This window comes from Orcinus orca, chromosome 19 (genome assembly GCF_937001465.1).
Source record: "Orcinus orca chromosome 19, mOrcOrc1.1, whole genome shotgun sequence".
NCBI classification, from domain to species: Eukaryota; Metazoa; Chordata; class Mammalia; order Artiodactyla; family Delphinidae; genus Orcinus; species Orcinus orca.
The window spans coordinates 41,234,861-41,246,080 of NC_064577.1; the positions used below are offsets into that span (position 1 = coordinate 41,234,861).

At 58.2% G+C, this 11,220-nt stretch overlaps 1 protein-coding gene across 2 annotated transcripts; it reads left to right on the forward strand.

The window, feature by feature from the left end:
* Nucleotides 1–58: 58 nt before the first annotated feature.
* Nucleotides 59–6,933, forward strand: P3H4 (prolyl 3-hydroxylase family member 4 (inactive)). Of its 2 annotated transcripts, none has more exons than XR_007473666.1 (8): nt 59–1,340; nt 1,455–1,607; nt 1,725–1,896; nt 2,629–2,757; nt 3,645–3,790; nt 4,454–4,537; nt 4,902–5,053; nt 6,011–6,145. XR_007473666.1 is itself a non-coding variant. In XM_004282791.3 (8 exons), exons 1-8 carry the CDS (start codon nt 858–860, stop codon nt 6,501–6,503), a joined length of 1,335 nt encoding a protein of 444 aa, XP_004282839.1. In that variant the 5' UTR covers nt 59–857; the 3' UTR covers nt 6,504–6,933. The 2 variants fall into 2 exon arrangements, 1 of the variants encoding a protein (XP_004282839.1); XM_004282791.3 differs by lacking the exon at nt 4,902–5,053 and adding an exon at nt 6,481–6,933 and having other exon boundaries at nt 6,011–6,155.
* Nucleotides 6,934–11,220: the final 4,287 nt, after the last annotated feature.

The window sequence follows — 11,220 nt, forward strand, 5'->3', positions numbered from 1 at the left end:
AGACCTGGGAGGGGTAGGGAAGTTCCGGAAAGTTGGGAAAGTCGGAGCCGACTTAAAAAAAAAAAGTTCAGTCTTTTTTCTGGAGCCCCCCGGGTCCTAAAGCCGGACTGAAGCATCCCTTGTTTCTTTGGCTGGCAACCCCCAATCTAGGTCTCTCCAGGTGGCTGGTGAGGGTCCAGAATCGGAGGGGTATATCAGTGCTCCCTCCCACCCCTTCTGCCCCAGGGACGGCCTCTCCAGGGACGGGCTGCTTTGTCCTGCAAAAGCTGGACTGCCAGAGGACTTTCTGACGTGGGGATGGAGATCGAGTGGGAGGTGGTGAGAGTGGAGGATGTGCAGGGTAAAACCGGGGGTGTGCCTCCCCGTCGCGGGCTGGGGGGACACTTGGAGGAACGTCTTCGGGGCGGGGAGTGGGGAGTGAGCAGAAGGACCGCTCTGATGGAAGAGCAGGTTCCAGGCCTTGGGTAAAGTAGAGTGAGGTGGCACTTCCCTCAGTTTCTCTATATTAAGGTCTGGGGGTGGGGGACTGTCTTTGTGTGGGAGGGGCTTTCTGGGCTCCGCATCCCTGCGGGAATTGTTCCTCCACCCCCTCACCATCTGCCAAGGGGAGGACCCCCAAGGGCAGGAGATCGGAGACGCAGGATAGTGTTGGCTTTCTTAAAAGAGTGGAGACACAGCCCTCGGCCCCTCGGGGGATCTGACTCAAGCCACGACCCCGCCTCGCTGCCCCCGGTACCAGGCGCTAAGACCCAGCGGGCGCGCCGGCCAGTCCCGGGCCCCTGAGCCCGCCAGCCTGCCCGGCAGCTGGGCCGGGACGCCAGCTCGCGGAGGGAAGAGACAGCGGCGCGGAGGGGGCTATGGGTCGGGCGGCGTGGGGGCTGCTGTGGCTGCTGCTGGGCAGCGCCGGGGCGCAGTACGAGAAGTACAGCTTCCGGGGCTTCCCGCCCGAGGACCTGATGCCCCTGGCCGCGGCCTATGGGCACGCGCTGGAGCAGTACGAGGGCGAGAGCTGGCGCGAGAGCGCTCGCTACCTCGAGGCCGCGCTGCGGCTGCACCGGCTGCTGCGGGACAGCGAGGCCTTCTGCCACGCCAACTGCAGCGGCCCCGCGCCGCCCGCCGCCGCGCCCCCCGGGCCTGCGACCCCCGGCCCCGACGGCGGCCGCGGCGACGAGTGGGCCCGCGAGCTGCGGCTCTTCGGCCACGTCCTGGAGCGCGCCGCCTGCTTGCGGCGCTGCAAGCGTTCGCTGCCCGCCTTCCAGGTGCCCTACCCGCCGCGCCAGCTGCTGCGCGACTTCCAGAGCCGCCTGCCCTACCAGTACCTGCACTACGCGCAGTTCAAGGTGTGCGTCCAGCCGGCGGCGCCTCCTAGTCGGGTCGGGGGGAGCGCGGCTCCTCGCGTGTGCTTGGGGCTGCGGGCTCTGGCCCTGCTGACCGGCCCTGTCCCCACGCCGCAGGCGAACCGGCTGGAGAAAGCGGTGGCCGCGGCCTACACCTTCCTTCAGAGGAACCCGAAGCACGAGCTCACCGCCAAGTATCTCAACTACTATCGCGGGCTGCTGGACGCCGCCGACGAGCCCCTCACGGACTTGGAGGCCCAGCCCTATGAGGTGGGGTGCCAGGGTAGGGCCAGCCCTGACGCAATTCCCTGAGTCCCCCATAGGGCCCGTGGGGGAGGGGAGGTGTGGGGGTCCCCTTGACCCCTGTGCCGCGTCCCCTCCCCCTAGGCCGTGTTCCTCCGGGCTGTGAAGCTCTACAACAGCGGAGATTTCCGTAGCAGCACCGAGGACATGGAGCGGGCCCTGGCCGAGTACATGGCCGTCTTTGCCCGGTGTCTGGCTGGCTGCGAGGGGGCCCACGAGCAGGTGGACTTCAAGGACTTCTATCCAGCCATAGCAGGTATCCACCCCGGTGGGCATCCCTTTCATCCGCAGGGCCCTGCTTCCCAGAACTTCTAAGGCACCTTCACACAAATGTTCATTCCATACACATTTATGGAGCACCTCCTAAGTGCCTGGGAGGCGGACAGGCATAAGGCGTTATCCCTACCCTCAGACCCTTCAGTCGGCATTGGCTGAGAGGGACCAACAGAACACCTGCCACTGGGTGCAGAGGGCTGCAGTAGGGAGTGTCCAAGGTGCTGGGCATCGGTGCAGAGAGGAGGTGACACCCCAAAAGGGTCTGGGGAGGTTGGGTTCATGGGCCTTCCAGGCAGAGGGCAACGCAGGTGCAAGGTTGCTGAGGTGGGAAACGATCCAGCAGGTGTGTGCAGAAAGCAGTTTGTGGCCAGAAATCACACCTAGTCTGGGGATCCCTAAGGGCAGAGTCCCTCAGCAGGGGCAGAAGGGACTGTCCTGAGCTTCTCTCTTTGGGCTTCAGTCCCACCTGCAGGCCTCACCTGCCAACCTCCCAGTGTGCCCTGGCTTCCTCTGGCTTTGGGGCGGTGGGTGAGCTGTGGGGGTGATAAGTCGGCCCAGGCCACTGTAGGCTTCCGCAGCATCCCTTGTCCCTCGACTGTCTCGTGGGATCAGCAGGCAGAGCTGGGACTGGAAGCCATCGGCCGTCCTCCCCATCAGCGGGATGGAGCCCTTCAGTACACCAGCTCCTCACCGCTGCCACCCCCACCCCCAGATCTCTTTGCAGAATCCCTGCAGTGCAAGGTGGACTGTGAGGCCAACTTGACCCCCAACGTGGGCGGCTTCTTCGTGGAGAAGTTCGTGGCCACCATGTATCACTACCTGCAGTTTGCCTACTACAAGTGTGAGCCTCCTGGGGGGCTTGGGGTGGGGGAGAGCACTGCACTGGGAATGAAGCCAAGCCCGAATTGAGGACCCTTGGTGATGGGAGGGAAGGCTGGGGGTGGTGAGGCAGGTGAGAAGCTTGTGGCGGGGGACAGAGAGCAGCCGCAGGGGAGAATGCCAGGGCCTCCTGGGTAAATGACTAGATAGTCAACAACTGCACAGCACTTGATAGTTTACAAAGCCCTGCCACATCTGTTTATCTCACTTGATCCCCTTACAAGCAACTGGTAGCTGGCGTTACTGGACCCATTTTTCAGATGAGGAAGCCGAGGCTCACAGAGGGTAAGGGGCCATTAGTTAACATGGCTAATAAAAAGTAGCACCAGCACTTAAGGCCGTTCTCACTTATGGGGGATTCTGGCATCAGCCGGGGCTAAGATGGTCAATCTCCAGGGTTTCTGCAATGCAGAGATGCCAAGATTCAGACAGGCTGGAGCTGGAGAGGAGGAGCTGAAGACCAAGGGGCAGGAGACCCTTTGTGTTCTAGTTGGCAAACAGGTCGAGGGCTGGGCCACCGGCTTCTGATTCCCCAGTGCCATCATTCTCCAGCTGTGTGAGCTCAAGCAGTTTACCTGACCTCTCTGTGCCTCAGATTTCTTATCTGTAAAATGGGGATGACAGTAACAGTGAGGCTTAAATGAGTTACATGGGGCATAAGGTAAGTGCCCAATACATTCTAGCTTGTATTATTATTGGGTGGGGTGAGGCGCCCAACAGGTATTCTGGGAGGCAGCTGGGGAGCCAGGGGCACTGGACTAGATTGGGAGATAGGGGTGGGTTAGTTGAGGGTTATCCCTGAAGGTGGGGAAGTGCCAGGGCCATTACTCACTCTTGTCCTGCCTGCAGTGAATGACGTGCGCCAGGCCGCCCGCAGTGCCGCCAGCTACATGCTCTTTGACCCCGAAGACAATGTCATGCAGCAAAACCTGGTGTATTATCGCTTCCACAGGGCCCGCTGGGGCCTCGAGGAGGAGGACTTCCAGCCCAGGGAGGTGGGCATTGCCGAGGCATTCTCAGGATATGCGATTTGATTTAAAAACAAAAAACAAAAAACAAAAAAACCTGGCTTCTTCCAAAGGCAGGGTGAGAAATAAAAAGAAAGAATTTGGGTTGTAGTTGGAGTCCTAGGTTCAAACCCACCAGCTGTGTGGTCCTGGGAACACTACTGGCCTTTTCTGAATCTGTTGCCTCACCTGCAGAATGGGGGTGGAACAGCCTACGTCTCCAGCACAGTGCCTGGCATGTGGGAGGTAAAAAATATCTGTCCCTGCCTGCTCCCTTCCCCACTCTCACCATGCTCACTGCTGGCCTTTGCCCTCCTTCCCCAGGGACCCCATAACCTGGACCAACTGAGGAACCCCTTGGAATTCTAGGGCAAGACTGGCAAATATGGGGCACGTGGTGCCACTCCCCACTTCCTTGTCAGTGGCAGACTTTGCGAATCGATGTAGGCACTCTTTCTCACTGAGCCCTCAGAATCCTGCTTAACCCGGCGCTTCAGGCAGCTGTGATTTTTCGACCAGCATGTGAACTGATACCTGTTCCCTGCTCCTCGAGCTGTGAAAGGGCCAGAGGGCCCAGATCCTAGGAGCTCTGGCTCCCCCACCATCTGGCAGCAGGGCCTGGCTCACCTCACTTTCCTTCCCTCCTCCCAGGAGGCCATGCTCTACCACAACCAGACAGCTGAGCTTCGGGAGCTGCTGGAGTTTGCGCACATGTACCTGCAGTCAGATGACGAGGTAAGTGGCCCCTTGCCCTCCTGGCTTGGGTGGTGACGGACACCCCTTGATCCTCTTCCTGGGGCCGCTGTGCCGAATCTCAGCCTCAGCTCGTGGCAGTCAGCCATTGTGAAGCAGAGGGATTTCACCTGTCCCTTGTTTACACCTGCCCTCCTCTCCCCACTCCGTGTCCTCACACCCCCCTTCTCTACATGTCTGAATCTCGCTTCTCCTGGGCCCAGCTCTGGTGGCGCCTCCTCCAGAAGCCCTTGCTCTACGTCCTGGCTCTGTCTTCTGGGCTTGCAGTGCCTACTCTGACCGTCTGTGCCTCCCTGGACCGGAGTTACTTACAGCCCTGTCTGTCTCACCCCGCCCTTTTCTCCAGCCAGTCTCCTAGAGGACTGGGCTCCAGGACAGGGACCAGGTTATTCCCAGCTCTCCCATAGCACCTGGCACAGAGCTGGCCCTCAGAAACTGGGCTTGAATGAACCAGTGAGTGAATGAATGAACACAGGACTCCAGGAAGGAAGGACCACGGTGTGTTATTACATTGATTTTAAATGAGGGTTTGAGAGCCTGAATTCTCTGAGGTGTGGCCGCCCAGTTCTTATTTATCCATCCCCTCCATTGTTCATGCACCCATGCCCCCCCTCATCAAACAAGGGGCCAGGTCTGCACAGTGAGCCCCCAGGCTTAGGTGCTTACCAGACTTGGCTCCACCATTTCCCAGTTGGATAGCCTCCAGGCAAGTGTTAGGTAACCCTCTAACTTCCACTTCTTCATCCATGGAATGGAGAGAATAATGGCCATCTTACACCGCTGTGGTGGGAATTCAATGAGATCTAGGATGTGAATCACTTAGTGTAGAGCTGGCGCGTAGTAGGTGCTCAGGGGGTGGTAACCATTTTGATTACTGTTATTTGTCGCTTGCTGTTTGCCAGACACCGTGCTTGGGGCTGTGGTAAATTGATGAAAGGCACAGTCCCTCGCCCAATCAGATCACCGTTAGTTCAGTGCAATGGGAGAAGTCAGCACGGGGCGCTGGACGAGGCCTCCAGACCCAGCCAGGGTCATCAGCAAGGGCCGCATCCTGGAGCTGATGCCTGGTGTTGGAGGGATAAACAAAAGCTATCCAAGCACAGGGGAGTAAAGGTGTTCCTGGCCGGGAAGCAGCATGAGCAGACAGTATTCATGGACTAGCAGTGTTGCCTGGGTATTTACGCTTAAAAGGTGGGCTGTGGAGAGGAAGAAGGTTACACCAACCCTGAAGCTCTGCTGGTGGAGCCCCATGCATCAGTTCATTGAGGGGGCAGTTTGGGAAGAGGACTTAGGGAGAAACCCTCCAGTTATTCCTGTGTGAGGTCTTGAGTGTGACTGGGAAGGAGGGGTTTGGGACCAAGATGGGATGGGAGGGCCCCTTGGCCAGGAAGGGAGCCGATCCGGGTTTGTGCCTGCTATGACCTGGTTTATCCTCCCATCCTGGCGCTGCTCTAGATGGAGCTGAAGGAGACAGAACCGCCCGTGGAGCCTGAGGAGCCCCCGTCTGATGCCGAGTTTGAAGGGGAGGGCGACTACGAGGAAAGCATCTATGCCGACTGGTGGCAGGAGCCAGATGCCAAGGGCGACGAGGCTGAGGCCGGTCAGCGACTTGCGTCCCGGTGGAGGGGCGGGGATGCAGCCTGGGCTAGACGTTAGGGACAGGAGGATCCAAGCACGGGGCTGCAGAGGCTGTGGAGTAGCTGTGCTGGGTGCTGGCACCCCTCTTCTGGGGGCTGCCGGCCTGTTAGCAACCCCTGTCCCACCTGGTAGAGGGGTGGGGGTGACATCCTTCCTGGAGGAGGGACCAGCTGAGACCTGTTCCTGGGGACCCTCACTCCTGCCTGCACCACCTCCCCGAGGACAGCACCCAGAAACCTGTTGGGGATGGGAAGCTAACCCCAATGCTCTCTCCTTTCATTTTTCAGAGCCGGAGCCTGAACTAGCATAAGAAGAGGGCCCCCGGCACCCCTCAAGAGCTTTGGGAATCCCGGGACCAGTGGTACCACCCCCACCAGCCTGGGCAGCAACAACAACTATTTATTAAACATGTAAATGGACATAGCTGACCAGGCCCCATCCTGTCCCAACTGTGAGCACTGCTCCCCAGACCCCTCTTGCCTCCTCTCTGGGTCTCTGGACCACCGTATGATGGTGCTGCAGCGGCTGCCGGCCTGTCCTCCTCCCAGTGTCCTCCCCACCCGGTGGGGCAGTCTCCTGGAGGAGAAGATGCTAGCTCTTCCTAGTCGGGGTCTCAAGCTGAATTGCAGACACAGCAGAGGGGCAGCTGGCATCCCGAAGAGCACTGGACCAGGAGTCCAGCGGTTCCTGGCACATTGGCCGTCGGTGCTCAATAAACATTTCTTGTTGAATGAATCACAGCATTGGGGTCCAGACTCCCCTGGGCAGGTCCTTCCCTCCCTCCCTCTGCACCCATCTCCCCTCATCAGTAAATGTGGAGACAGGTGAGGGGCCACAGTTTGGCCTCTGTGGATGGACCCTGGGTGTTTGCAACCACGAGGAGCATCAGCCTGCCATTGCAATCTGCCACTAGGGGGCGTGAGGATGCAGTTCTGCCTGAGTCCTGGCAAGATGGTGGTTTCAGATTTCTAAGGTGGTATGTCCTGTATTTTCCTAGTTCAGCATCGCTTCCCTCAGGGAATGTGGGGAGGGGGGCCAAGGACACTTACTTCCGGTTTTTGCTTTCCAAGCGTTTACTGAGAGCAAGCATGCCCTGCGCTGCCCTCTCTGTCCATTCTCCCATTCATTCCACGGCAGGGAACAGACCCTCTTAGTGGCCAGAGGAACCCTAGGGATACGGCTTGATAACATGAGACTTTGTGATGGCAGTGGGACTGCCAGACCATCTTGCCCAATCTTGCATTGGCTCTGGGGGGGCAGAGAATTTGGAGGTGGCTACCACCCACCCTGTGATTCCCCCCCACTTCATGATCCCGAGCAGGGAAGTAGGGGCAAAAGGGGTCTCTCTGGGGAGCGACACCGGGCTAGGGCCAGCCAGGTGACAGTTCTGGCCCACTGCCCACATTTCTGTTCTCCCAGCGGTAGGGTGGTGGAGGACCTTTCTCCTCTTACTGGAAGGTGGAGCGGAAGCTGGTAGGCCCAGTTCTCACCGTCCACACCCCTGCCCAGATGTGCCAGCTGACGTGGCCTGAGCCCTGCCCATCACTGTGTCCAGGAGGACTCCCTGCCTCACCCCATGCCCTTCTCCTGGGCCTTTGGTGAAGATGAAGAAAGGAAGGACAGAGGCGGAGTGTGGAGCACGGGCGGGGTCAAAGCTGGGGGCGCCGGTGACCTCACTGCTCCCTCCCTCCCGTAGGTGAGTCTGCAGTGGCAGCGTCTCCAAAGAGCTCCCAGGTACCAGGGCGGCCCTGCCCACCCCACCCCTCTCAAGCTGCTGTGTTGTCAGCTTCCACCGAGGCCCCGCCCCCTGTTTCTGGGAGGGGCTGCCCTCCGGGGCTGGCCCTCCGGAGGGTGGGGAGTGGGGACGCGCTCCAGCATGCCTGCGTGAGTAGGAGCTCTGGAATCTGGACCGCTGGGTTTGAGTCTGAAAGCGCCTGTGTGCGGGAGCGAGAAGGCCTGTGTGCTTGTGTGTTGGTGTGGATGTGAGCGAGTGCCTGCGTGCACGTGTCTGAGAATGTCCGTGGCAGCGTCGTGGGCGACAGTGCGGGTTTGCGCATGCGTCCCTGAGGGTGCGCGCATTCGTGACCCTAACCCAAGAATATGTGATTGTACTCAGCGCTTATGTATTGGGCACCTACGAGCCGGGTACGTCGCAGGTGCTGGGCATACAATAGTGGGCAAAGCAAGCCAAGCACCCCCTGCCTTCCTGGAGCTTGCATTCCAGCGGGGAGACAGGCAATAAACAATAAATGTTATAGTGAATGAGTTATCTGGCTATGTTAACATAAGTGCGTTGGAAAAATAGAGCAGGGTGAGAGGGTCGGGAGAACAGGGCGGGAATGGGGGTACGGTTTAAGAAGTGTGTTAGGGCTTCCCTGGTGGCGCAGTGGTTGAGAGTCCGCCTGCCGATGCAGGGGACACGGGTTCGTGCCCCAGTCCGGGAAGATCCCACATGCCGCGGAGCGGCTGGGCCCCCCGGAGCCTGTGCTCCGCAACGGGAGAGGCCACAATAGTGAGAGGCCCGCGTACCAAAAAAATAATAAAAAATAAAAAAAAGTGTGTTAAAAAAAAAAGAAGTGTGTTGATGTGTGTGTCCAAGTGTGCATCTGAGGGTGGCATCTGAGGGTGAGGGTGTGTGTGTGTATGTGTGCGCGTGCGCGCGTGTGTCCTGGGAACAGAAGGCCGCCCCTCTCTAGGTACTCACCCCGGCGTTAGCCCAGGCCCTCCCCTTCCAGTGGGCCTTACTCAGCTTCTCCATCCCTGGCAGCCACCAGCCACTCCCACCTCTCTCTGATGTCAGTGTCTCCCCATTGCCCGGCCAGCTCCCCAAACCGGTGAGATCGAGTTCTAGCGAGTCCCAGCGAGTCCCAGCGTGGGCCCTCTGGGGCCGTCCAGCCCATTCTCCCAAGTCCACCCAGCCCAGACGCCTTCACCTCCTCCACATCTCTGTCTCACTCGGTCCTCTCCTTACCCCACTCCCAACTACCCACCCAGCACCTCAGCAGCCCTAGCATCTGTAGCAAAATGGCTAGAAGGTTAGAGACAGCCAAAAGGGCACTGGGGATGATGACCTCACACAATAGAGCCAGACTCGGATGTCACAGAGGTGTCCTGGATCCAGAAAGACCCCATCCCAAGCAAAGCATCACTGCTACAATGTATTGAATACCTACTGTGTGCCGGGCACTTGGCAGGTTCTTTACAGCCTTCAAAACAGTCTTCCGGTTCCTGGACTTCCCTGGCGGTCCAGTGGTTAACACCCCTTGCTTCCAGTGCAGGGGGCAAGGGTTCGATCCCTGGTCCGGGAACTAAGGTCCTGCATGCCACGCGGCCAAAACAAACAAAAAACAGTCTTGCAACATAGATATCAATTCCCTTCTGCCACAGGTGAGGCTGAGGAATGAGAGCAACCTGTCCAAGGTTCCTCAAGGTGGGGGGTGCCTGAGCTGGGTTTGAAACATTTCTCCCTAAATCCATGATACTCAGAGAAGGGAGAGAGCAGAGAACACCGTGGTCTCCTCTCTCTGGTCCCCGGAGCTGGCTTTGTCCCTTTAGGCTGTCAGCTGGGGCTGAGGAGAGGAAGGTGAGGACCAGATGTGGAGACAAAGCCCACACATTGCCACAGCTCACCGAGGGAGGCAGAGAGTTCCATAAGGGAGAGAGGGAAGGAGGAAGGGTAGGGAGGAAGGGAGGAAAGCAGGAAGGGGAGGAAGGGCAGGCAGTCAAGCCTCACTCTCAGGCCTGATTCCATAGCCCAGTCCCACTTCCCGCTGTTGGCTTCCTGGGATTGGACCAGATGTTAGAGGGCCTGGGGACAGACTCGCTGGGGTCATTTAGACCAGCCTTGTCTTGAATCCTGAGAGGTGATGGCCAATGGAGGCAGGGGAGGGAGGGTCCTATGGGATTCCCCAAAATTCTTGTAAATTCCAGAGGAAGAAATTCCCTGCTTAGGTTTGAGAACTAGTTCTTGAAGTCTCACCCTAGTGTTCTCCTCCTCAGGGAGAGTACGGTCCCCCTGACCCGCTCCTGTGTCAGAAAGCTGTGTCCAGTTGGCACTGGGGCCAACCTCATAAGCTTACTGGGGGAGTCCTGGCAGCCGCAGGGCCCAAGCCCTCTGCAGCTTCCCCACTCAGGGGCCTTCATCCAGCCCTCCTCTTGCAGCGTCTCTCCAAGGATGGCTCCAGCAGATGGCCCCAAATTCATGGATGGGGAAACTGAGGCCCAGAGAGACTAGACTGGGCTCCCAGGGCTGCATGATAAAACTCCAAGATGACTTGGGGATTAGAAGGGAGTATGCTGAGTGCTGGGGCTGCCCACTGGAGCCAGCCCCAGCCCACACTGGGGACACATCACCCCATAATCACCACCTGCCTGGGTGCCAGCTGGCGCCGGGGTGCCTGAATAGCATCTCTTCTGACCCCCAAAAAGCCCTTGCGGTGGGAGCACCTTTCATGCCCATAACTCAGGTGGAGAAACTGAGGTAAAAGGAGGCCATGGCTGCTTGTTTACCCCCCTCCCCCGCCCCATATACTTGATCCTCTGAATCTGTGGAAGAACTCACTAAGGTATGTCCCCTGGTAAAGAAGAGGCCAAAAAAAAAAAAAAAAAGAAGAGGCCAAGAGAACTTGACATTTTCTATTTGGGGTCATCTTTTCAGCTTTCCTTTAACAAGAAGAGTGCTGTGTTATGTTCCTGGAGCAAAGTAAGTGGTGGCCATTTGAGATTCTTTTCTTTTGAGCATTTGGCTAAATCCTGGTGGCTTTCCTGGAGGAGGAGGCTAGGAAGGAGTGAGGTTCAGACAGTCTAACTGGGGAGTCTGGCCTCTTTCCCTGGCCCTGGGTTGGTGTGGGAAGCAGGGGGTCTTTCTGGAGGTTTCACAGCCATGAAGGAGATAACATAAATTTTTTGTTATCTCCAAGTGAGGTTATGCACACAGTTACAGAGACACAGGAATGAAGTCAGAAAATGCTTGTCATGTAACTTTAACCTTTAGCATAATTATTTTGATAACCGTTTTTTTTTTGGTA